The sequence below is a fragment of the Melospiza melodia genome, chromosome 5 (genome assembly GCF_035770615.1).
Source record: "Melospiza melodia melodia isolate bMelMel2 chromosome 5, bMelMel2.pri, whole genome shotgun sequence".
Lineage (NCBI taxonomy): Eukaryota > Metazoa > Chordata > Aves > Passeriformes > Passerellidae > Melospiza > Melospiza melodia.
In genome coordinates, this window is record NC_086198.1 from 27520913 (window position 1) to 27547037 (window position 26125).

Here is a 26125-nt window from a genome sequence, read left to right on the forward strand (position 1 = left end):
TCTCCCTGATGATGCACAGAACACGATTAAAGTTACAAAGGAGCCACAAGTGCTTAGGATTGGTGTCACCTTTCCCTGGCAGAAAGGGGAGGATGCTGGCTGTCACTTGCAGAATGCAAAGCATGTTTTTATCAGCACAATGCAAGAACTCCTCTCAAAACCCCACTCCAGCCCCCAGAACACAGAGTAACTCCTCCAGCTTTCAATAATGGTGTACCCCTTCATTCATGGTGTGCAGCCACCGCACACAGTCTGCCAGCATGTGCTTCCCAAAAACTCACCTGTGGCCAGGTAAATGGGGTGCTGCTGGGCAGGGCTCCATGCCTGCATGGCAGTACGGTCTACTTCCTTCAGCTTCATTGTGCTGGAAAGCAAGACCAAAAGAGGTGATGCTTACATGGTGCATGGTGAGGCTGCACTGCCACGGGATCAGGAGCCGCACTGGGGCTCGGCAGAGGGACCATATTCCTAAAGATATCCCTCAGACAGACACCCAGGCCACCCTGGTCTCCAGAGGACACCCGGGGGAGGGGAGGAACAACTCTCCATTAGCAGAATAACACTGACACGTAGAGGAAACTGACGACTGCGGAACATAACATAGGAAAACGTGCGCAAAGCTTCAGCAGCTGTGCGAACGCTCTTCCCACAGCACCGAGGCATCGGGCACCCTACAGCGGCTCTCTGCCCTACCCCACGGAACAGACCCAGCCCCGGGAGGACCCTGCCCGGACCGTGCAGCCCAGCACCCTCAGCGGCTCCTTCTGGGTCCCGTTCAGCGCCCGAGGGCTCCCCTGCCCCGGGAGCGCCCGGCCCGGCCGGCGGGACCGCCACCCTCGCCCCGTTTCTGACGGGAGCCGGAGGAGAACAGCTGCAAATAAGAGCATTGCGCCGTGCCTGCCCTCACCTCGGCGTCCCCGGCGCTCGCCGTCCCCGGACTGCTCCAACGTGGCAGCCCCGGCACCGCCTCCCGGCCGCCACCGCCTTCCGGGCGCGCCCCGCGGCTTCCGGGCGGCGGCAGCGGCGGGGCCGCGCCTTCCCGGCACGGGGCGGGAGCGGCGGGCAGCCGCGGGCACCGGGGGTGGTGGCGGTGGTGGGAGGGTGTGTGTGGGGATGTGCAGCCGCCTCCTTCCACGCGTGTCCTCCGTGTCCCTCGGGGCGGGAGCAGCCATCGGCCCTGGGGAAGAGGGAGACGGGTTAGGGGCGGCGGGAGCGGGGGGAGCCGGGGCGCAGCGCCGGCAGCGCGGGGGCCGCCTGTCCTCAGCTCAAGGGCAGTAATCATGGCGTGCTCATGATGTGAACAGCAGTGAGGCTCATCACGGGACAGGGGCCGCCTCAGGGCGGGGGAACGGCCCAAGGGTGCTCGGCCGGCTTCCACAGTCGGGGGCAGCAGCCCCGGACCCACCTCCTCACGGCAGCCGGGGCACAGTTGCGCTGCCGCCTCCCGCCGGGCTCCGCGGCCGCTCGGCGGGCAGACGCCGCACGCGGGGCGGACGCTGCCCGGGCCGCATGGCGCGGCTCAGCGGGGGCACAGCGGGAGAGGCGGCGGGCGCTGCCGGCCCCGCTATAAATAGGGGCGGGAGGCGCGGCTCCCATTGGCGCTCAGGATCGCCCCTCGCCACCGGCTACGCCCATTGGCCGCCGCCGCCGCTCCCGGTTGGCTCGGGCCGCCCCAGCTCCCGCCGCCGCGGTGACGCGGCCGCGTAGCCGCGTCCAATGGGGCCGCGATCCGACGGGCCCGCCGGCCAATGGCGAGGTGGCGGCCGGGCTCGCGGGCGGCGGCGGCGGCCAATGGGCGGGCGGGCCGTGGCGCGCGCGCGGCGGCGTGCGCGGCAGCGGTGGCGGCGGCCATGACTCGGAGCTGCTCCGCGCTGGGCTGCACCGCCCGCGACACCGGGCGGAGCCGCGAGCGCGGCATCTCCTTCCACCAGTGAGTGCGCCCGCCCCGCAGCCCGCCCGCCGCCCCTCCGTGCCCTCATCCCGCCGTATCCCTCTGCCGCAGGTTCCCGGTGGACGCCGCGCAGCGCCGCGAGTGGATCCGCGCCGTGAACCGCGTGGACCCGCGGAGCCGCCGGGCGTGGCGGCCCGGCCCCGGCGCCATCCTCTGCTCCCGACACTTCGCCGAAGGGGACTTCGAGTGCTACGGGCTGCGGCGGAAGCTGCGGCGCGGGGCCGTGCCCTCCCGCTTCCTCCCCTCGGTGCGGGCGGGTACCGGGCGCGCTCCCCGCTCCCCCTGGGCGTTCCGCCGTGTGCCGTGACCTCCCCTCTCCTTCCCCCGCCAGGAGCCGCCGGGCGCCGGCCGCACGAAGAGCAGCACCCCCGGGCGGGCGCTGAAGCAGCCGCTGCCCAGCCCGCCCGCCGGGGACCACAACTACAGCCTGCAGGGCCAGCGCGCCGCCCCGCCGAGGCCGCCGCCGCACGCCCCGCAGCACCAGGCGCAGCCGCCGGCGGCCGCCGGGAGATGCGGCCCCGCGCCCCGGCGCAGGAGCGTGCCGAGCATCCTCAGGGAGCTGGCGGCAAAGCCGCAGCTGTCTGAGGAAATCGTGAGTTTGCTGCAGGCGCAGTTTTCAGGTACTGCCGGGACGCTCGCTGAGGCAGAGTGCGCTCCCTCGCCCCCGGTTCGCGTCTTTGCTTAACCCAGGAAAAGGCGAGGCACAGTGCTAGCGTGCCTGAGCCCTGCACTTCACACCGGACTTCAGGACCGAGTTGTTCCAGAGGCCCTGCTGTGTTGCCTTGTATTCTGCAGTGCATTTGTGTCAAGCATCCCTCTGTTTTAAGCCATTTACTTCTTTCACTAAAGTTACCCTTTTGTGATTTCTTAAACAGATTTGCCTCGAGAGTTGCACAGCTGGAGGCAGATGGCAAACTACTCACCAGAGATGAGGCAATTTGCTTGTCTTCTCCATCTCTACCACGTTAAGGCCTATGATTACCTACGGAAGATTCTTCCCCTCCCTCATCCTTACAGCCTGACAAAGCAAGTTTCTAGTTATTCATTCATTCAGTCAGAATGTATTTCCAGTACTGGTGTAGAAATAGGTGTAACAGATCTGTCCTGAAGCTTCTTTGTTACTTCCCTGCATGGTCAGTGCTTTCCTTGGTTGGGGTTAGAGGAAAGAAACTCGGACTATGCATGAAGGAAAGCAGGGCTGCCTTCTTTGCCCTGTTTGTGTCAGCCTGCTCTGCAGCTCAGGGCATGGCTGACCATGCCCTCAGTGGTAAAATGTGCTGCCTGTTGTTCAACTTCTCCAGAACCACGTCTCCTGATCACATCCTGCTTTTTTTTTTTTTTTTTTTTTTCCAGCTGGCTGTCTAATAACGAGGCTGCTGCAGGCTTCAGTAGTGACATTTTTCTCCAGCTTCAGGCAAAGGTGGAGAGAGGGGAGCAGGCCTGCCACTGCTGCGCTGTGCTGGTACAGGACGTGTCCCTGCAGAAGCAGCAGGAGTGGGACCCACGGAGCAAGCAGCTCTCGGGCTTTGTTGACTTGGGAGCAGGCACCCTTGATGCTGATGAAGCTCCACTGGTATCAGAAGCGATAGTCCTCATGGCAGTCGGCATCTCCAGCCCTTGGACAGCTCCCCTGGGCTATTTCTTGGTGAACAGCACATCTGGCCCCTTCCTTGCTCAGCTCCTCCGTCAGGCCATCCATAAGCTGAACAGCGTTGGGATCGTGGTGCTGGCTGTGACATCGGGGGCCTCTGCTCGTGGTGCTGAGACTGCCAGAGCTTTGGGCATCAGGATAGATCCCAAAAGGACTCGGTGCACTTTCCAGCATCCACCTGGTTCTGCTCACAGCATCGCATACTTCTTTGATGTTCCTCATGCCCTCCTGCTGATAAGGAATGCGCTGCAGTGCTTCCACAGGGTCCAGTGGCTCAGTGACACCATGTGTTGGCAGCATGTGACAGAGCTGGCAGCTTTGGGCGAGCAGAAGGTGTTGGAGCCGTGCAGTCCTGGGTCAGGCAGGGCTGGGAGTAAAGGGAGTTCCCACCTGAAGGTCAACCCTGCCTCTCTGCTGTTCAGCGAGGGTGTTGCTGAGGCCCTGGAGCACCTCCAGAAGCTGGGCCTCGCCTCGTTTCAGAGCTGCAGCGGGACTGCCAAGTTTGTGCGGCTGATGAGCTCCCTGTGTGATGTGTTTTATGGCAGAGGTCCCTACGGAAGGGAGCCTTTGCTAGCTGGGAATTACACCAAAATAAGCAACCTCTTCGATGAGGCCAGGAGCTGCTTTGTCAACTTAACAGACTCGGTGGGGAGATACATTATTAAGAGCAAACGCAAACTGGGATTTCTGAGCTTGTTGCTCAATGCTGAAAGCCTCAAGTGGCTTTCCTCCAACCACACATGTCTAAAAGGCACTCCTTCCCAGCACCTCCACACACATGCCTTCAGCCTGGACCCTCTGGAGCACTTTCTTAGGGCTCTCCAGCAAGCCTGTGGCAGCAATGGCAGCCCCACCTGTGCTGTGTTCCAGGCTGCTTACCACAAACTGCTGGCCAGCTGCAGCCTGGTCCCCAGCTCACCACCCAGCAGTGGCACTGCCAGCCCCTGGGACGTATCCCTGTCTCAGAGAGCTCTAACTCTGGGCAGCATTCGTGCCCAGGATCACCCAGCTCCTGGGAGGCCTGTGGCCCCAGAGTTCCCCTACAGTGCAGGCCTGCTTTTGCCCAGCTGTGCCCTGAGCAATGCGCTGACAGATCTGTCACTGCACGCACAGAGCCTCACCTGCATGGCTGGCTGGGTGGCCGAGCAGCTGGCCTTGGACTTGCAGTGTGAGCCTTGTCTTGCCTCGCTGTTTGAGGCAGATGAGAGCAGGCTAAGATGCAGGTCAGTGCTCTACATACAAAAGTTGGGTGGTGTGAGTCTGCCCTCTGCCAGTGTGCACCACATAACAAGCATTTCAGAGCAAGTCCTAAACCGGTATGGCAAAGTAGGAGGTGCCAACAACAATACCAAGCTGTGGCATTTGTGTCTAGAACAGAAAGTCTTCCAGGAGCTTCTGGAAGAAAGCCCCCTCTTTCCCACCCTCACAAAGCATTTATTTGAGGGGGAGCTGAGCATCAACAACCACTACACAGTCTTGGTAAAGGAAATAACACGGTGTTACTTAAACGTAAGAACACAGCCCACCCAACACCTGAATTTGAAATACCATTGTGGAAGGCACAGATTGAAGAGACTGAAGGGAAAGCATTTGTTTCCATCACCACTGGCTAGCTGTCAGTCAAGCTTAACCCACACATGGTCTTACTGAGTACTCTGGTTCTAGGGATGGCTGTTCCTTGCTGAGCTCAGTGCTGGACAGATCTAGGCAACACATGAGGAAACAATGCTGGCAAAACTAGTGCTGATAAGCACTGGTGTATTGGGTCACTGCAAACCTCCTAAGCAGAGTTTAACTGAGCAAAGCAAGGAATGCCCTGTCCTGTCTAGCAGTCCTGCAGTATTTCATGAAACTTCATGGCAGGTCAGGATGAGCCAGGGTTGCTCCAGGTGCCTGGGGCAGCACTTCCAGGGACACTCTGCAGTGTCCCTGGAAGTGCTGGATGGTTTTAGTGCTGCAAGTACTCTTGCCAGAAGAAAACTGGTATTTTATGGGGTTGCAGGGAATCACGTGCACTGGCACTTTGATCTCACCAAAAAGATGTGCTTTATAAGAGCTGGGGGCAGGAAAGCTTAAATAGGAAAATAAAGATGTGAGAAGCAAGTGGCACTCAAGCTGTACACAAGCTCTAATCTCCTTTCACTGTCCCATCAAACAGCTAAACATGCTGGTCCAGTCTAGATCCTCTGGATCAGTCCTAAGCCTGTACCAGATTGTTGTGTCCAGTGGCATCCAGGAGCACCAATAGCCTCCTCCAGGGGCAGGAATACATGGGTGTGCTGCAGCAGGGCAAGCATTTCAGTTCTCATTTCACAGCCCCATCCTCCCAGGGCTGGCCTGTGTCCTGCAGCCCAGGGCACACGACACCCTCCTTTCAATGTTTCCACTGATCACTTGAAGCATAGCTTTGATGTCACCAAGTAGGAGAGGCTGCTTGAGGTAGTTCATTTCCATGGCAGGAAGCTGCCTCCAGTGCTTTGCCTGGAATAGCAGAGTTTGGCAGAACTGCTGCCAAGGGGTTTCCCTTTGCCATGCAGAACTGGAGTTGCATCCATAGAGATGGAAGGCAACTAATTCCCACAAAGCCTGCTGTTCAGTCACTTTCAAGATCCATGATAGAACTGGGATGAAAACTGGGGATCTGCCACATCCTAGGCAGTAATAATATTAAAGCTATCATTCTGCCTACCAGTGACTTGACAAAACTGTCCCTGGCTGGTTTGGGTTTCTCCTCCTTCCCTTAGTTCTGCTGCACCCAACCCCTCAAGCTCTGCTTGGAGAGCAGCAGCACCACAGGAATCCATACAATCACTGCTGGGAGGAACAAACCAGAACCTCTGGGCTTTTCTTTCCCCAATCCAAATACCTATGCAAAAAACCACGTTGAAGCCATCAGAGTCACAGAGCCATTTCAGCTACAAGAGACTTTGCAGGAAATTATTCCCTCCCCTCTGTATGTGATTTTTGGGACAACATTTGGCAAAATGCTGAAATCTCAGTGACAGATTGGTTGCAATCATGTAATGTTGGAGCACTTGCACTGTCTCTACCTCCAGCCCTAAGATGAAGTAGTTATGAACTGTGCAATGGATTGCTGTGCATGACAGCACACCAGTAAACCAAGGGATATTTATTTATCTCTGGTAGCATTTGGTCTCACACTGAAAATCCAAGTCATCACTTGCATCAGAAGTGGACCTAGTATTAACAATTTATTTTGATCTTTCAGTGACAAACCTGTGTATATTTGTCAGTGCTGAAGCAAAGGAGTGCAAAAAAATCATATTTACAGAATAGTATAAATGTTTATTTTTTGTGATTTATCTGACTGTTTTATTTGTACAATATAGAAAAGTGTATTCTTTGAATAGGTCTTGTAAATATAAATTTAATTTTTCTACTTTTGGATGTAAACAGAACTATAAAATGAATCCTTGCCCCATTCCCAATTATTTTTTATGTAACTGGATGAACTTGACTGTTAATCTTGTCCAGCAGTTTGATGCAAATGGCTAAGGAAGTACAAAAACCAATTCATACACTCTACACCAGGGAGAAGGGAGAGAGACATCCAAGCTTAATATTTGAGAAAGCTTGTTCAAAACAAAATAGAAGAACTAAGAGCATTTGATTGCACCTTCAAAGTCTTTACAAGCAAAATATTCTCCAGCAATGCCATCATACATAATTACAACTGTAATCTAAATTTCACAAGTGCTTTTGCACACTGTATATAAATACACATCACAAAAGGTGCAATTTAGAGTAAGACACTGAATATATACAAAATTAACACAGATTGAAGTCTAAACAAAAGGCATATTGCAATCTGTTTGAAAAATAACGTAAGTAGGTATTACTTTATTCACTTACACTAATTTACATTTATACAAATCTTACTGGACAGACTATATTAGGTCACTAGAAGGGAATAGAATATCTGCACTATCTACAGGTAAAGTTACTGCACTGATTTTTTAGTAAATCCAAGTCCTAATAATGAAAAAACGTGGCATTTACTTACAGGAGAGGTGGATTCCCTTTTCAGAGATTTGCACAAACACTGCTATTTGTGCTCAGGGAGATGTCCTTAGCAGACAGAGCCCTTCAGGCAGGTCAGACCTGGTCTGTGAGCCCACCACTGCTGCTGACTGCCTCCCAAGCCCTTCATGCCTCCCAGGCATTTCAAGGAGGCACCAGGGAAGGGTCAAGGGCCTTCTGTGCAGTGCACAGGGCTGGGAGGTGAAGCATCCTCCCACCCTACTGCCGTCACACACAGAGGCACAAATCTCTGCTGCTGGTGTGCCTAGCCCCTACCTCTCCCCAGCCTGGCCCTGCATTTCTCTGTATTTACAGTTTTATAGAAGGAATGCAAAATCCCTTTTGGAAAAACATAGCAGTTCAGGCTGCAGTGAGACAGGTAATAAAAATGCCTCTGATTAAACATGGTTAATGGATGTTCATGATAGGTAAGTAACCCACCAGGTTAATTCTGCAAATGTATTCCACTATCAAAAATGTGATATGATATTGCCTGTAACAAATACTGAAAAAAATCCCCTGCCTTAGTCTGTGCCCAGCTATAGCTGATTGCCCCCCATTTAGTGTAAAAGGATTTGTGTCTGGTTTTGTAGCAATCCTGATTCTGTGCTAGTACTTTCTCTGATCACAGCTCTCACCATTATTCTAAACAACACTAAAAGAGCCTTTATGCCAAGTAAATTGCCAGCATGGAGAGGAGCAGCATCCTGCATACCCACAGCAGGCTGAACATGATCCCTACCCGCATTTGCAAGTCGATTCAGATGCAGATTGTCATCTCCAGTGACTTCAGCTTCTCAGGCCTAAACACTTTCCCAAGGTTACAGCTTGATCCTGGAAAACAAGGGACTGCACAGCCCTACTTCCAGTGAGGGATCAGGCTGCTGCAGACCTCTGAAAAACCAAGCTTCACCCAAACAACAACATCAATCTGCTACACACTTAGGTAACACTACACTGGGCAGACAGCCTGGCATTGTGGCATGCCTGCTCTTCCTCACTGCTGAGGACAGGCCACTCTCTTCCAGTTCCAGCTTAAGAAACACCTGAGCACTCTGCCCCATTCCTATCAAAAATTCCCTGTAATGCCATTCACCTCTATACTCCTTGGGCCCTGCTCCAGAAACATTCTCCACCACTTGCTCAGTGCTATATCTGCAAGCAACCCCTCTGCATTATCTCACAGTGCTCCATGCACTACAGGGACATGCTGTGTCAGGTCCTAAATACAAGTACTACCTTCCATTTAGATGCTTATTTCTACCTATTTCCTTTCAGAATTCTCTTGGATACACTGGTACCTCCATATACAGGCCTGTCAGCAAAAGCATGACCTGGCTGTTGACATCACCTGTGTTTTCCTGTATGCACAGTGATGCAAATCCATACACTGTAAATAATATATATTATAATAATTTATATATGCCCTTCAGACAATTATTCTGGGGGAAAGGGGAGAACACATCTAATGTTAAAGAAACCCAGGGTAAAAGCTGTACATTGGGAAGAAGAACTGACTTTTAGGTATTGTCTGACATAGAAGAGGATTTAGCTAAGATTTAAAAGGCTCTACATCTTGTTATAAAAGAATTTCTCGTTTCAATCTTACATGGGTCAATTTACAACAAGCACCAAATTAACAAATATTATTAAATCCATCCTTTATGCTAAACCAAAGTGTCCCTGTGCCTTAAGTGTTCTGTTGAGTCCGCTTCATTGTGGCTCATGTGCACGAGTCAGCAGTTCATGGCACAAGGGTCACCTTTGGACTTCCCTGCAGAGCTGATAACCCTCATCAGACAGCGCCCAAACTCCTCCAGGATCATGCGCTCTGCCGCAGCTTTGGACTTGCCCGTCTTCTCCGCCTGCTCTGCCTGGGCCAGGAGGCATTCACAGGTTGCATCGGCCACCTCCTTGGTGACAAATGTGAAGGGCAGCCTGAAACAAAGCAACATCCACTTAGTGTCTGCAAAAACACAAAGGGACTAACTCCAGGGCTGGCAACTTTTTGGTGTGAGGACTGATGAGATTTCACCTGTCCTATTGCTTCCAAGGGCCTTTAGACAGTGAATAAGCCTCAGTTACCAGCCAAAGGAACTGGTGGGGCAGAATCTCTACTGTTACAGGAACAAAGTGTTCCATTCACCTGACTGCACCCTCCTCTACAGCATACACAAACAAGGCTCAGAGACAACAGGGACATACCTGTCACACACATGAAACACAAAACTCAAAGAGGGTGCAGTATTAACTTACTTCCCACCACCACTGCTGAGTGCTGGTGCTGGCCTTGTCAGCAAGTCTGAGATCTGGGAAGATAACTTGGTCTTTGCAGCAGTCTGCTGCTGCACCCTGACCTCTGCAGCATCTGCTAAATGCATCAATGTCTTTCGCTCCGGGCTTTCTTCAAAATTTTTACAGCCAATGCATTTGCATATGGAAGAACACATGATTTTTGCCTGAAAGAAACAAACAAAACATAAGAAACCTGTTGCAAGTTTGACTCCCCTTATGAGAAACCACAACAAAAAGGAGATCTTATTTTAATCTCTTACCAACTAACCACTAGAGCCAACTCTCAAGCAGTGGTCTTCTCTCTTAATTCTTACCTCAAGTTGAGATGTCCCAGATGTATACTTCAATCGAATCATAGAGCATAGAATGTAAATAAGTGGTTTCCCACTCATCCCTTTCTTCATCAACCTCCAGTTTCAGGTGTAATTTAGATAGCTGAGTTTTGAGAAAGGGCAGTCTGTCTCTACACTGTCTCTACATTCACAGACTGATCAGTTAGCAGATGAAGTAACAACTTCTGCTTTTGAATTCCACAGACACATTCTATCCCACAGCATCTGTGGGATGCTGCTTCAACTCCTCCTAGGGACTTGGTACAGTAGATTTCTTTAGGAAATGGTGATATTCAGTAAAGAACAAATCCAAGCCTAAGTTCAAAGTTGTTAAATTGTTTAAAATTAAAATTACAGAACAGTAGCAACCAATTTTTCCATGTACATGGCATTCTATTTGCAAACTTCTGGGAGAAGAGGAAGCATTTCAGTAATGAAAACAAACAGAAGAGAAAACATTATAGCAATACAAGGAAGAGACAAAGCAAATGAGAGAAGTCACTACACTAAAAGAGAAAAGCTGCTATTGTTCAAATGAGATAATGCTTCATACCTCATAACATTCGCAGTAGTTTTTGAGACATCCCGAGCGCTTACAGTTACACCCTTTGCTGTGCCTCCGATCCGATTCTCCCTCCTTTCCTTTCCCTATTTTGGGCTTGAAGGCTTCAGGGTTTCTGTCCAGGCAGGCCTGTCAATGCAGACCCAAAGGGTCAGTCATTGCATGCAGGGAGCAGAATTTAGAGGTGCAATAAAAGGACTTAAGCCTTGCACATGTGGGAGGAGATCAGGGCATTATACACCCACTCTGCCCCACTCTGGAGCTTCAGAAAAAAGAAACTAAATGACTTTGATCCCAGGGGGCAGGGGAAGAGGCCCCTCACCTTTATTGCTTTTTGCCTATCATTTTCATGGTCCAGGTTGTTATAACAATTTGTACAGTTGCAGTTATTGCAGAATTCACCGTTTGCAAAACAGTCACAATACCTGAAACAGAAGATGCAGAAGGCATTTGTAAATATTGACCATTACATTGATGTGTGAGTATTGACTCCCACACTGCAGTACCAGAAGTCCTTACTCTGGCATCAATATGGGTAAGAGTCATCCTATGCTCAACTCCACACACACAAGCAGTACCAACCTCACTGCAGAGCCAAAATCCTCTCTAGTGCAAGTCTAGCAGCTGTCTAAAGACACAGGAGGAGCTCAAGGGTGTCCCCTGAGCTCATCACATAGCACAAGTCCCCCAAGCAGCCAGAGAAGTTAATGAGACTTCTGAGCGTGACTCTTGAGTCACCCACATATTGAGGCCCAGTCTGCTGCAGCCACCTTACAGCCAGCTCCCGAGCCAGTCAGCCCAAGCCAGGAGCCCTCATACAGCCAAAACAAAAGGCAAGCAATTGGAGTGACAGTTCACAGGCAAACTAACCCAGAAAGGAGCTTTTTTTGTTGTTAGTTTTGCCCTTGAGCTGGGATGGAAGAAGAGAAAAGGGATAACAATTGGTACATCTCAGCAACCAGGGGAAGGATCTGAATGAGGACAAAGCAGACTTTAAAAAGGGACACATATATGAACAAAAAGCAGCAAAACATGGACAGGGAAAGCCAATCATGTTGCCATGCCTCTTATGCACCTCTGGTGCCTCCCATCAAAAACAATATCTCACCAATCCACAGACTCACAGATCTAATACATGTAAATTCCACATTCGTTCCCAGCTCAAACATGGCCTTAGGCCACAACAAACTCCAACATGTTTCAAAGCTTCCAGGACTACCACCAGCTAATAGCTAAAAACTGCTGATCCTCTTCACTTGCTTTGCAAATCCTGCTGGGGATGTGTGGTCATTTTTTGAAGCCTAAACCCATTGCTAAACAGGCCTTCTGTGGCTTGCCCAGCCTTGCATGACGTAAATGAGATTAGGGCTGCCCTGGCGCTCACTGCAACCCTTCATTAGGTTGAACTGGATTTTGGAGATTTTTAGCATCTTGAATGGTCCCAGAGACAAAACTAAATCAAAAGCTTTTACAACCTGTAATAGCTCTCCTTTCTTTTTTAAAATTCAGTGGTAGAATAGTCCTGGTTTCCAAAAGAACCAGGGCCAGCATCAATCCAGAGAAAATAACTGAGTTGATTTCTTAGTAGAAAAGGCTATGTGCCTACATTACATGAGCATTTGGGAAAAAATAAGTTCCCCTCCAGACAAAAAAAAACCCAAAACGTTTTACTAGTGAGAAAGCACCTGTGCCAGAGTGAATTAACCATCTGCTCTGCACCAATGCCCAGAACATATAAGATCAGTGAACAGTTTGCTTCCTAAAGCATTCTGAAGGTGCAAATTATTCCCAGTGATGCCAATTCCTCTCCCAGCATTTCTAGGGCACATTCAGGTACCAAAACCTCACCCCTACACCTCTAAAATACATTGGGGCAGTGTGAGGTCAGTCATGTATGCAAAATATCTGAAAAAACAGCTACACATCTTCCTGCTATGCAACAGAGAAGTCTGAGACCAGGAAACGCAGGGCACACCTCCCCATACAGAGGTGGGTGCACTACACAAAAAGACACCCAAGCTTAAAAGTTCAAACAAACTTCTTAACTTGGGTTCAGATGCCATTGCATCACTTCCCCTTCAAGTACCACACCCCTGATTTCCTCTTCTTTGTCTAGGATTCAGGGAACCACAGATTAATTTCAGTATCTCCTCCCATTCCTGTCCCAGAAATATCAGTAAACTGACTCTGATCAAGGTGAAGAAACTCTCCTCAGCTCCAAATGTTTTTGTGTCAAATTCTTACAAATACATGGAAAGGAACAGCACAATATCTCCTGGATAAGAGATAGACCTATCAGTGAAGAACCACTTGTCTATTCTATCTTTTAATAAAATATACAAAGCCCAATTTTTCTGAAGTATTTGATCTAGCATGGTATTACTGATGCACTTCACCAAAGTACAGTAAATTCCTACAAATGATACCAAGAGATACCATTTCACTCATGGTACCAACAAGGCAACCAGAGCTGCTGAGTGGAATTGGCTCCACCATGGTACACAATGCAAAATCAGACAATTTTATATGTTATGGTCCATATAGCTCACAGGAGCTGCAAAATGACACAGGCTCTGCAATATCCACTTTAAATCAGCATCTAGACATAAAATTTCTGATGTACTTCAAACCATTATATTCTGATACTTGGTGCACATTTGTGATGTTAAAAATAAGGCTTAAAAGAAAAAAAAACTGTACCAAGCTGTACTTACAATTTCAAACACAGAGACTTAGTACAATTGCAAGGCTTCCTGGGGCGGTTTGCAGACTCAGAAGAAATTATTCTGGGGGGAGAAAAGGGCATTTATATTTACAGTTTTATCAGTTTCTTCCTATTTTAAATTCATGTAAACAGCTCAAAATAAAAACTTTGAAAAAAATCTTTCTCTTCCCCTTGCATTAGATTTTTGGCTGACTGTGTTTAAGTAACTGTTATAAATAGTGCCTTTGCAACCCAGAAAGAGATGGATTATTTGCTGCAAATTTGGATGCATGCCTGAAGTAGAAATTAGGCTTTAAAGCTAGAGGAAACATAACTAAAAACTGGAGTCAGGGAAACCTTCCCCAGAATCCCTTCAGTGGGACCAGAACCAACCAAAATTCATGCAACGTGACTGTGCCTTTTCTTTTGTTCTCCTTGGAATTAAAAAAATCCAAAACAAAAAAATACCCCCTCTGGAATAATGGGAAAGCAAGGCAAACCACAGTATTCAGTTTTCAGATAAATTCTATAGCAGACACAGTCTTGAACTGCTCCTGAGACTTGGATTTTGTGACACTAATCACATCTGATGAGATTTATTCCATCCCTATCCAGCAATTTCTGCACGTAATACCAGGGAGATTAAATCAAACCCGTTCATTTGAATAGCTGCATCTGGATTTGGGATTAGTTTGCATCAGTTGAGGCTGCAGCAACAAAAAGCAACTTCATGTTCACAATTTCCAGCAAACAGTAACACAAAAGGACTGTGCAGAACAGCTAAGCCTGCTGGATTGGCAAAGGGAAAATAATATATGTTAGCTGTTATTTTCATCCTTAAAGGAAAAATGCAAGACTGAAAAAACCCAAAGCCTCCTATCAGGATTCATTTTGCTATTTGGCTCAATTTCTGCATGTGTTAAGCATCTAGCTTATATGCTGTCCAGAACCTCTCTGCAGCAATATTGAGAAATACTTGAGGCCTGTAGCTCACAGGTGCTGCTGCAAATAAAAAAAAAAGAGCAACAGGGAGCTTTCAGGTCAACTTCCTGCTACATGAATTCAAAAAACAGAAAGGAAAACACAGCCTTGATCAAGAGACTGGCTCAAATGTCAGAGAGATCCATGTCTGACCCTTCAGTCAGAGGTAAAAATCACACCACAGCAGACTTGAGAATTCCCCAAACCAAACTCCAAGACCTCATGCTTATTCAAGCAGCCTATTCTACAGGTTTGGGGATTTTTTTCAGAACTCTTACCCATTAAATGGCAGCCGTGCCTGGGACTGGACACTGGATGTCCCTGTGAAGCCAGTGTTGCTTGCTATGGATACATAGGATGACTGTTGGAGCTAACAAAACAAAAAGGTTAATGCTTGACATGAAAGAAATTATAAACAAAGAGGATGTGTCTAGTCTTTAAATTAGCTTTCCAGATATTGCTACAAAAATAACTTGCTTCTAAGAACACTTTTAGACGCTTACAGAACTTGGACCAGGTGGCAACTTCCTGCCTCCATACTTAGCATAAAAATATTATTTTAGATTGTACTTTTTGTTGTCCATCACAGTGTCTAGATCCATACAGATGACAGGGTTAACACACAGAAATGTTCAGACCACAAACAGCTCCTGTTCCTAAAAACATGCTCATTTTCCCCCTAAAAGAGCAGAATCACTTCCTGCACAAATTAGTAGCTTCCTTTATATACAAGCCACTTATTATGAAAGTAAGCAAAATGGTTTGCATTCCAACTCCTCTGCATACCTGAACCCACCATTTATTTTTCACATTAAAAACCCAAAATCTCATAAGAACCTGCCAAACAACACTGCTCTGGGCTACCTTCTTTAGCATTACCTACAAGCAGCTGTTTGCTCCTGCTGGGACAGGTTCTGGGGACATATTGGCACATGGCAAGATACAGACCTGCTGGGGCCAGGCAAACGGGGACAGGCTGTGACTGGAACACAAACCTCAGAGGAGAGGTCCAACAGATGCTAGTGTTAAGTAAAATTTGGAGATCTAGACTGGAAGGACACAGTAACAATCTTCAGGGTCAAACTGCAACTGTGACAAAATCAAAAGGCAACCAGAAACCAGTCTGGTACCAGTAATGCCAGGAAATATCAGAATATGTATTTGTTTCTACAATTGTCAGACTTCAGCAGAACATTTCATTTATTCCCTTTTCATCCTGGTCAGATCCTGGCAAAGAGCAAAAATCTAATCCCTAGTCCTCAGCTGGAGTGACTGGTACCAGCTGCTTCTGACCCCTGGCAATGTGCTTAGCATTAACTAACACCATTTTATAATGAAGACAGCCATTCTCTGTGACCAAGCAGGTCACATATATGCTGCCTTTCTTCTCATCATCAGGCCCTGAAGGTGCGGTGAACCAAGCAGACAAAACAATAGAATTTCTTCTTCCTCTCACTACAGGTCCCAGGATTCCTGGTGGTGACTGTCAGGGACCAGGGAAGTGTTAGAGCACACAGAGCAGTTATAAAATCAAGCTGTTGCAAGTCCTAAGTGACCTGTACTCTTTCATATGATTTTCAAGTCTAGGTTATGATTGCTAAAGTGATGAAGCAAACTGTTCATCAAGATCTGACCCAATATGCAGGGTCTAGGTGATTAGAAATTCCAAGTTGAGATCTAGGTGATTCGAGTAAGTTGGTATTATAAATTCTGTACTACACCACTCAAAATTGCACTACACTCATTCTGCCTACAGAAATGCTGTGTTATTATGCTAATAAAAACTCCTTTGAGAAAACAAAGCTTTAATTGCAACCATGATTGAAATTAAAGTGCCATCGTCATTCTGCCAAGGGTCCCCCTAACAGAAACTGTTGCCTCAGTGTCAGGTGGCAGTCACAGAGCAGAAACCTTTAAGAGAAAGGCAGAATATTCCACAAGAGCAGCATTTACATAACCATCTCTGGGAAATGCCATACCTGTGTGACATACTGAGCTGGAAGGACTGCATAGCCAACATTTCCTGTGCCAGGGGCTGGCGCCAGCACAGTGCCTGGGGGGAGGTTGGTGAGGTTGGGCTGGATCTGTGGCAGTGGAGTGGCTGGCATGATAAGTCTTTGTTGGGGCTGACTGGTAGTGACTATTTGAGAAGTTGAGTTGATTGGTTTGGGCACCACCTGAGAGAGAGAAAAGAGCTCTTTATGAAACCAGTGTTTCAGTCATTCAGAACACACTTTGATTAGCAGAACAGTTCTTTACAGAGCTGGAAGCAGACTTTTCTCTGTGCAGCCAAACCAGGTCAGGACTATTACATGACTTAGAGCCAACTCACCTGTTTCACAGTCTGTGCTGGCACTATGGGAACTGACATCCGCACAGGGGTCGCGTTCACCACCACGGGCTTCGCTGGGGTCAAGAAACAACATCACATCAATGCGTGTTAGTCACTCCAAATCCACAGTTCAGCCCTTCAGACTGTCACATGTGCACAACACAGAGGTACTTAGCACTGTAACTCATGTCTACACCCAAGTGTTGCATGCCAACACCTTTGTAAACAGGTCTATGGCACACATTTCACAGCAATGGATTAAAAAACCAGCCAGGGGCAGACCTCCTCTGGACACTGGACTTCCCTTACTTCCCTTTTCCCTTTGAAATCTTTTATTCCATCAGCCCTCTGGAAAGCATGGACAGAAACCAGCAAAAACACCTGACACTTCTAAAGCAATTTACATGGAAGGATCTTCATGTTACAGGAGTTTTGGCAATATGCTTGTGGGCTGTCCTGCCTTCACACTCTTCATATAAAGGAGATGGGAGAGGCCATGAAATTCGGTCAACTAGGGAAAAGCATGCTCCCAGGATTCAGGCCCAACTACAGAGCAGTTTGACACAAAGGAGCATTTTCACATACAGACCAGAGGTAGCAACAGAATATGGAATTTATGGAAGTCTTACCACAAAACCAAGTACATCTGGCAGTCTTCACAGATCTCTGTTATGTATTCATTTTAATTGTTACAGAACAAACATGAAAGAAAAACCCAACAGAGGCTTCAGACAGTGTCCCCAGCAGCACTTACCCTGTTGCAGAGGCTGAGTATTCGTACTGGGATTTTGACTGGCAGATTGGGTTGAACTACTGGCTGTTGTGGCAGTAACGAGTCTGACATAATGGAACTTGCTCCCAGGTACCTGAATCTGCTGAACATTGGGTGCAGTTGCCAAGGGAATAATTGTCTTAAATTGAGATGTACCCACTCCTCCTACAGTAATGGTCTGCACTGCTGATTTCACAGCCTGTTAAGCCAACACAGACAGCACAAAGTTACTTGTACAAAGGCAGAAAGAACATCAATATGTTTATTTCTCAATTTGTCAGTGAGCAACTCTAGCATAACATTTGTACCCTTGAGAGGGAAGACAGTTACCCTCTTTTTGCTTTCAAAAGTAAAACAGATGCAGAGATTAAATGCCTCTCAACATCTCAGAGTAAACTCAGTTCCATTTTCAATGCTCTACACCAAACACCAGAGTAAACTAGTATTTATATGAGTAGGGTGACTCAGGCCAGTTCACAAGATACAACATCTGCCAAAACTATTTCCAGTGCCTACAGAGAACATGGCTCGGTTTGTCTTCCACAATCAAACAACCAAACATAGAAATATTCCTGTTATTAAAAGCACACGGTAAGAACTTGCAGAACAGTTTGTCTGGACTGCATCATAATTTATCTGCATATGTACAGATATGTCCTGTTAAGAAAGCTGGTAATTAATCCACAGAAATCACTGTGCAACCCTTGTGAGGAAAAGGGAACAGAATCCATAACTGATGGACATCAGAAAGAGTACAAGCTGAGAAATGAAAGAAGCAAGAACAATGAGAAGTAGCAAAACAAATTCATTAAGAAAAAAGGCAAAATGCTGAAAGAAAGTGAGCTCAGCAGACCTGTGCTACCTTACAGCTTGAATCTGCAAAAGTTCATCTTTCCAACTTTTCTCAAACTACAAACTAATAACAAGAAAGTTTAATTTCATTTAAACACATTCATAAGTCTACTGGTTTGATAGCAGCCCCTTAACCCAGACCTGCTCAACCTCAAACCTTGATTTCTTCCTTTTCCTGCTTCCATTTAACTTTTTTTTAGAGCTCAGGTTTTTATTCTCAGTATCTTTTACTATTGGTATAAAGCATTACTACTGGTCCTTGACATCAAGTTTAAGTATTATGCTTGGTTGTCAGTATGATGTGAATTCTTATGAGAACATTTTCCCAGCTGCCCAGTTTTCAGCAACTACAGAAATAAAATCTCAATTTGCACACATTTCATTAGAAAAACAACCCTGCTCTTCTAAAAGATGTTTTCTTGGGAAGTTTTATTTTTCTTAAGACATTTTATACCTTAACAAGCCAGAGCATCAAAATAAGCACTGTGTGCAAGCATGGTCACAGACATTGTCAAAAGGAGACCTGTTCTCTCTAGCACACAAATGAGCAGCTGCTATCCAAGGACAACTGGGAAAATTGTCAAATTCAAGGGACAGTTCTCTTCTAAAGGCATGTTCTTGAGCCCAGTGAAGACAGGTGAAGCCCTTGTGTTGTGTCAGATAGCTTTGCAACAGAACTCCCACAGACATCTCCATTTTTTCATTTAGGGTGCTTGCATTAGAGAGACGTAACCTTTTAACAACTATTTCAGAAGACAATTTTCTCTGAGGAAAAAAACAGTTCAAATCTCTGTGGTGTCCATACTCCCATATCAGTATTCCAATTATTTCCTGCATCAGTAAGATAAAACTGGAAAAATCTGAGTGTCTGGTCTCATGTTGTAGATGTGTGTCCACTCCCTGCTATATCCATACTCTGGATATATTTACACCCATTCACATCCCTTCATGTTTGCCACAACAAGAGTACAGATATTGCAATAGAAAAAGATTTACATAAGATCACAAAAGAGGAAAACAGCACAAACTGTCATTTGTAAGAAAGGTCAGTTTTGTCTTGTGATTAATTAATGCAAAACTATTTATAAAAGCTATTATGGAAAAGCCCATTTTTCTAGAAATGAGACATGGGAAATAAATAATTTCTGGTTCTGTAGGTTTCAGCCCAGACCTCTACAGCAGGAATGTGAACTCCACTGCTGCAAACCTCAGAAATACCTGGAAAGCAGCCCTAGGCAGTGGCATAGAAACATTGGCAGAAGAGAAAGAATCCCCCAAAGAACTCCTCCTCGTGTCACAGAGTTCTTCATGTGACTTGGGAGATTGAGCAGACAGAAACAAGAATTTGCACCAAGTGGGGCTTTCCAGGCTGGAAAGCTACTGTCTAATAGCACACCCCTGTATGGGCTTGCACTGGTTTGCAGCCCTCAGCTGAAGAATATATTATATATCCACTCCTTGGGGCATTGCTTCTGCCAGTTCCTAAGCAGACACCATCCCAAGAACAGCGGCAGACAGAGCGCTGCCGAGCCGTGCTCCAACACTGCAGTTCCCAGCAAGCAATGACACAGACACAGCAGAAGACAAAGCAAAGTCAGTCTGTACCTGGGTGGTTGTGTGGTTGACTATGGCCTTCCCAGGGGAGGAGGGTGCTGACTGCTGCACTGTGAGGATCTGCTGTCCTAACGCTACATTCAGTGGGACGCCCACCGTCTTCTGGGGGGAGCTGGGAGGCTGGGAGGCCACTGACACCACTGTTAGCTGCTTGGCAAAACAAAAAGCAGTTTAAACCTCTGTGCAGGATACAGGGCCCTGTACATACACATTCCCCTCCTCAGGACAGCACAGCTCTCCACCAGAACAGAGCTCTTTCTGTGAACAAGGGCCCTGCATTTAACCACAACTCACACGGGTCCAGCTGTAACAACAGAGCCCTTAGAACCTTGAAGGCATCACTGGTTTGCAGCACCAACAGGCTCCTGCAGAAACCTAGCACAGCATCTGGGTGGGAGTAAGGGGTTGTCTTTCCATTTGTTTTATTGGGGGGTTTTAAAGGAAATTATCCCATTAAAGCCTCAGCATTGTCAAGAGGGACATCTTCTAAATAATTGGTACAATGACTATTTCATCATAAATAGGAATTTTAAAGAAAAGCTGTTTGAAAGAAAATTCTCACCTCAAACTACTGATTCAAAGTATAAGAACATCAACACCAGTACTTTCAAATCTACACTGCAGTTTCCCAGAGATCCAGTCTTCTGACATTTCTGCAGAGTGCAGTGTTTATAAACACTCTATATAACCACACCCTTTCCAAGGCTGGTTTTCTACTTTTTGTTCTCAACTTCCTAATGTTTTAAGAAAAATCTGATACTTAGAATTGCTTATTAACAGTAAATTCAAGATGAAACCCTAAAGAGTCTTTTCACACCCACTCCTAGTTAAAAAAGTAACTTTAGAATAAAAATTAACTTCTTTATGTTGCTTCTCTTACTAATAACTGTCAAACACAAGTCTTTTACTCCATCTGTATAACATTACAACACTGAAGCATAGCCAAACTAAAATAATTATTTATTCTTAATTTGCTTTTTATTCATGATATTTCAGTTTGCCTGCACTGTGCATCTTGTCCCTCTATCTCAGTTTCTTCAGCAATATTTCTCTTCTCAAGACAATTATCAAATCTGAAACACAAGTGTCACCTTGACCTGTGCCAATCTCCAGCTCTGTGCAAGGACCACTGCAAACTTCATTTACTTCACAAGTGATCTGGAAAGACTAAATTGCCTGCGCAGTAGCAGGAATGGTTAATAAGTGCTGACCTATTAATATTATTGAGGTCTCCTCTTGAACAGCCTGTTGATGTTTTATGAAGGCATTAAAAATAGTCTGAGTGCTTGGCTAAGAGGGAAAGGCTGCTCTCAGAATCAATGCTTAGGGAATGGCAAGAACTGGCAGGAATAGGAAACTATGCAGTAATGGATATCTGCTTAAAACCATAGTAAGGGAGCCAGTTGAAAAAATCTAAATTAGGGCATTACCACAGAGCATTGTGATGCAAAATGGAGACTCTGGAGATATTTTATGGACTCTGGAGACATGTTTATTATGTCTGGAGAGAAAATAAACAGCTTGTAGCATAGACACAGAGAGCTCCATTCAGACCACTGTGCAGGAGGGATAGAAGGCTGCAGCCAGAACAGGTCCTTACCTTGTTGGGGGATTTGAGTGGTGAGATAGCTATTTTATTCGGTGTCTGTTGTGTTGTTGTACTCAAAGATGATCCAATGACTCCACTCTCAGAGATGGTTATTGTCTTTGGTGGTGTCCCTGGAGCAGACTGTGAAAAAACCCTACCTATAAACAATGAAGATACCATCAGCTCCAGTTATCCCTGGTCACAGTCACTTTTAAAGCAAAGTTTTCCCTGCCATTTCTGCAATTTATCCCTACTTCTGAGTGTATGACCTGACAGGAAGGACACTGGCACTCTTTAATTTAGATTTAGCAACAAAGAAGAAAATAACTGCTGGTATTACAAACAAAAAGACAGTTTGCTCAGGCTTAAAAAAAGAGCCAAAATGGACATTGAGCTTTCTGTGCCATTCAGCTGACAATTGTTGACAGCCAGGACAGCATCCTGAGGAGCAGAGCTCTCCAGTACACCTGCACCACACAGACCCCCAGCCAGCTGGCAGCTTCCTGGGAAACCCTGGGCTGCTGCCAATGCCCAGAGAAACTGAGCATTGGTGGGGGACTACTTCCTTTGCAACCTCAGCCATCAAACACCAGCTGGGTTACAGCGACCAAAAAAAAGATGTTTGGTCTGTCTACAATCAGCTCTGAGGTTTTTGTGTTTTTTCTCTTCTCTGCCGATGGTTGCCTCTTTCACTGCCTAACAGTTTTTAGTCACACCACCACCCATGTTTTCATGTGTGTGTCACGTACTCTCTCTCTTTTTACAATGCCAAAGAAGAGTAAACATCAAATACAGAAGCTCCACATCATGACATCAGTTTCAGGAATATTGCAAACTCCCAGAATGGAAAACAGATTTTTTTTTTCCATACTTTCTAAGTTTCTTTCCAAAGAATGCTTGACCACTGAGCTTTCCTCTGCTCCACTTTGGTTCAGACTCATTTCTGTCATAGCTTCTGTCACCCATTCTCTTGTACTACATTTATAAAAATAAGAAACAAACAAATACCAGCATAACTTTTCCATCCAAAATCAACTGGTGGCATAACAATTAAAGTCAACTGGAACTAACAAGAAAAAGCACTATCGTCATGGCAAGCTGATTTCCTCTGCAGTCTGTGTGCTCTAAAATAACCACTTTTTGCAGTCTAATTAACAGCACAGATAGTTGCCAGCAGCTGCTAAAGCCACATGCAACCTGAAGAATGTCATTCTGTGGGGAAAAAAAACATCTAGAGGTTTCAATCCTTTGAGTTATTTCCTTGATGACAGCTTTCCCCTTCTCACTGCATCTCCTTCTTAGCATCAGCTTCCAAAGAGAATCTGGTTGCTTATACTGACAAGTCTTTCCAGATTACAACTTCCATCTCAGCTTGCAGGAATTTCCAGGCAATTAAAAATATTTATCACATTCATGAAAACATGTATAAAAAAAATCAAAACACAAACACAAATGTTACACCTTCTCTAAAGTGATGCCAGCCTCTCAAAGCTGGCAAGCTGTGCTGGCTCTTTGGAATGGTGAGGGAAAAACTAATATTAAAGATTTCACTCTCAATTAATGAAGCAACTTTACCTCCCAGTGATAGTTTTAGTGATGGCTCAGGCACAAGTGATTTTTCAAAATACTGATTTAAAAACTGCAAGTAATTTTTCATGTTTTTGGGTTGGGCTGTTTGTTTGGATTGTTTTTTTAAATACACAAACAACTTAATTCAAGTATTTATAAGCATAGCAATCTTCTTACAGGTTTATATATTTGGTAGGGAATTTGAGAAATTTGGGGAGTGGGATGGGGAATTCCTCTTTCACCTGAAACACATGTCAGGCTGCAGGCAGCCTGCCAACTCAAGAAAAAGATTATGTCCCAGCTCTGTGCCATTCACTGGCATCTATCAGTGTTCTGAATAAAGGAGACAGTTGCATCCTTCTTAAAACCAGCTCAAGTCCCAGTGCTGTAAAGACTTAAAAAATTTGTTTAAATACCTGGGAGAGATTTTAGGCCTACTTAGACTGATAAATCTGTAAGCAGTGAGACATCCTTCAAAGCTCTAATGATGAACCCAGCTTCCTACTTTAATCTTTTTCAGAAAAAATTAGATGCCTAAGATGTTTAGCAACAGATTCACTGCCATTATAAACAAGGTATTACACTGTGGTTTTTTCTTTACTTTTGTTGGTGCTTTTGCTGTTGTTCTGTGGTCACTTGGGCTTTTATTTTTTATAAGGATATATAGAGTTGTTTTCCAAAGGGAAAGACCATTTGTTATTTGCCTTAATTACTTTCCTAGACACTTCTGCCATGGTTATTTTTGAAGCAGGTGAGCAAGTTACCAAAAACAACACAGCTTTATTCACTTTCTTCATTCAAACATTTTTTTTCTATTACTTGCATGTATTAAATTTAAGTCCAACTATAAGCAGATTAAAGTAATACAAAAGCATGTGTCTCCCTTTCCCTCTGTGTATTTATAAAATGTTTCTGAAAATACTTTCTGTTCATCAAGTCATCTTTTCTGTGGCTCTGAGGTATTTTTTTTCTCCTCCCCAAAATCCATGAAGTAAAAGTACCTTTGCAGTAAAAGCAACTCTGCAATTACCAAGATTATTCTACATGAGTATAAAGGTACCAACAGGTGCATTTATCTGCTTCTACCAAAAAAGTTTTCTGATTTTTTTTTCAATTGCTTGAGGCACTTTGACAGAAACTACAGTAAAAGTGTTGAGACAGAAGAATTTCTACAATTACCATTTCTTTGAAAAGCCTTTAAAAAATGGCAAAGCAAAACAAGTCAAAGTAGTACAACCTGCAATGACTGGTGACACTTGAGTGGTCTGCCCTGTAACAGCTTTGCTATTGATTGGTTTTGCAAATATCAGCTTGGTGATCACCGGGCCAGAAGTTGGGGTTCGAGTCTTCTTCGCAATCTAAAAGATGGAGGAAAAAAGATCTAAAGTAACTTGAGCATTTTGGATCTAAATTATTGTATTGTTAAGTACATTAAAAAATAAAAAGGGCAATACTTGCACACATAATTAGAAGAATAATTGTGTATCTTGCATTTCATCTCCACTTTTCCTTATGGAAAGAACTAGGAGATTATCCTTGACACTTCAGATTTCCAGCTACCAAAGTAGGATAGCCAAATTCCTCCCAGCTTTTTCAGAAGATAGCTCTCTGTGCAAATATCTCATCTTCAAGATGCTGAAATTATTTCTTACGTATGGTTGGTCTACATAAAAATGTCAAAATTAAATGCACAACTCTTAGTATTTGAAGCTTTAAATTAAGTTACTTCCTTTTCAGCCCACCAGGACAAAACTTGTCCCCAGTGATTTAAATATGACCACTACTGCTCTGAAACATCTCTTGACCATTTTGACATAGCAGCACACTTGTTTTGCAAATGGGGAAAATGCTTTCTGCAACAGTTTCCCAAAAGTACATGGATCATCAGTGCCTAAAAGTTTTGAGTACTCACTAGCCAAGAACAAATCAGTTGCCTACCTCCAGGTAAATGGGGATCTATTTTCATACTGCAACCCAGTCTCCTGAAATGTGGCTGGACCAAGAACATGTACAGCAATTCAATGACAGATCACTTCAGCTTGAAATCTTCATAAGCAGGAATATATAGTCTTAAAAGTTTTAAAGAAGATTTTTCTCCCCTTCCACACTGAGAGAAGTTAATTACCAATTGCATTTATTCCAACAGTTTTTATACATTGGCACCCAGCTAGTGAATAGCTCAATTTAGAGGCTGACTTTTTCCAAAGACTTTTAACCTGCTGGCTGCAGGGGCTGCCTGTGGATGTGGCCTGAGTCAATGTGAGGAAGGCTGTGTGCTCACATTTACTGAAGCCCTTACAGCTGCCCACCCCACAGGTGAGGCACATCCTGCCTCTCCTGCACCACATCCCATAGGCACCAGCCTTCAACTCCAGCAGTACCAGAGAGGCACCACATTAACGTCCATGTGGGGAGCCAACTTCTTACTCAAGCAGCTAAATCAGAAATCTGCCTGATGTGATCAGAAATCTGTGATGATACAGAGCTGACAGCTACTTTCGACAGCCTGAGACAGTTACAAATGCTCAAATGAAGCAATTGAGTAGGCTGGAAGTTATGGTTTCCTCCACAAAACCCTATCTATAGAATTTGTTGCCTGAAAACACCTTTTTTCCAACCCCACAAGGCAAAAACATTCAAAGTATTCAGGAGCACATAACAAATTCCTCAGCTGCTCCACAAAAAGCACACGTGAGGCTGCCCCAGCTCCCAGCAGCACAGTCATGGCACAGCCAGGGAAGCTGGAGCTCCCTCTGCTATGGCACTAGAGCCCCCCAGGCTGCTGTGGAAAGCCAAGGGCACCTCTGCGTGCCCGAGCTACACCTGGCCAGGGAAGCCAGCAAGGAGCAGCTCTGACACCAGGCACCACCAGAGAATGGAT

At 45.9% G+C, this 26125-nt stretch overlaps 3 protein-coding genes across 21 annotated transcripts in view; 1 reads left to right on the top strand and 2 right to left on the bottom strand.

Annotated features, from left to right (window-relative positions):
* Positions 1 to 990, bottom strand: part of SEC31A (SEC31 homolog A, COPII coat complex component) — a 40439-nt gene extending 39449 nt beyond the window's left edge. For all 15 annotated transcript variants that reach the window (XM_063156681.1, XM_063156680.1, XM_063156678.1 and 12 more), the window contains exons 1-2: positions 908 to 990; positions 282 to 364 (exon numbers count right to left, since the gene is read on the bottom strand). In XM_063156681.1, coding sequence (XP_063012751.1) covers positions 282 to 360 — 79 coding nt within the window. In that variant the 5' untranslated portion in view covers positions 361 to 364; positions 908 to 990. The remainder of the gene's footprint in view (positions 1 to 281; positions 365 to 907) is intronic.
* Positions 991 to 2479: 1489 nt separating this feature from the next.
* THAP9 (THAP domain containing 9) lies at positions 2480 to 6799 on the top strand. 2 transcript variants are annotated; one of them, XM_063156690.1, is made up of 3 exons: positions 2480 to 2543; positions 2827 to 2977; positions 3305 to 6799. In XM_063156690.1, exons 2-3 carry the CDS (start codon positions 2859 to 2861, stop codon positions 5250 to 5252), a joined length of 2067 nt encoding a protein of 688 aa, XP_063012760.1. In that variant the 5' UTR covers positions 2480 to 2543; positions 2827 to 2858; the 3' UTR covers positions 5253 to 6799. The 2 variants fall into 2 exon arrangements, with proteins under 2 accessions (XP_063012760.1, XP_063012759.1); XM_063156689.1 differs by having other exon boundaries at positions 2493 to 2571.
* Positions 6800 to 6887: 88 nt separating this feature from the next.
* The window catches only part of LIN54 (lin-54 DREAM MuvB core complex component), a 39820-nt gene continuing 20582 nt past the window's right edge, over positions 6888 to 26125 (bottom strand). For 3 of the 4 annotated variants that reach the window (XM_063156685.1, XM_063156684.1, XM_063156687.1), the window contains 12 exons: positions 24482 to 24602; positions 21688 to 21833; positions 20079 to 20234; positions 17604 to 17820; positions 16850 to 16923; positions 16497 to 16694; positions 14796 to 14887; positions 13547 to 13618; positions 11155 to 11257; positions 10824 to 10961; positions 9900 to 10102; positions 6888 to 9581 (listed from right to left, as the gene is read on the bottom strand). In XM_063156685.1, the coding sequence (XP_063012755.1) occupies positions 9380 to 9581; positions 9900 to 10102; positions 10824 to 10961; positions 11155 to 11257; positions 13547 to 13618; positions 14796 to 14887; positions 16497 to 16694; positions 16850 to 16923; positions 17604 to 17820; positions 20079 to 20234; positions 21688 to 21833; positions 24482 to 24602 (1722 nt within the window). In that variant the 3' untranslated portion in view covers positions 6888 to 9379. The remainder of the gene's footprint in view (positions 9582 to 9899; positions 10103 to 10823; positions 10962 to 11154; positions 11258 to 13546; positions 13619 to 14795; positions 14888 to 16496; positions 16695 to 16849; positions 16924 to 17603; positions 17821 to 20078; positions 20235 to 21687; positions 21834 to 24481; positions 24603 to 26125) is intronic. The other variant, XM_063156688.1, reaches the window with a different exon arrangement.

Excerpts from the sequence above, each read along its gene's own strand:
- THAP9 (XM_063156690.1), top strand. The coding sequence starts at position 2,859 with ATGGCAAACTACTCACCAGAGATGAGGCAATTTGCTTGTCTTCTCCAT. Across the intron at positions 2,978-3,304 it reads CATCCTTACAGCCTGACAAA|CTGGCTGTCTAATAACGAGG; the intron begins GCAAGTTTCTAG and ends TTTTTTTTCCAG.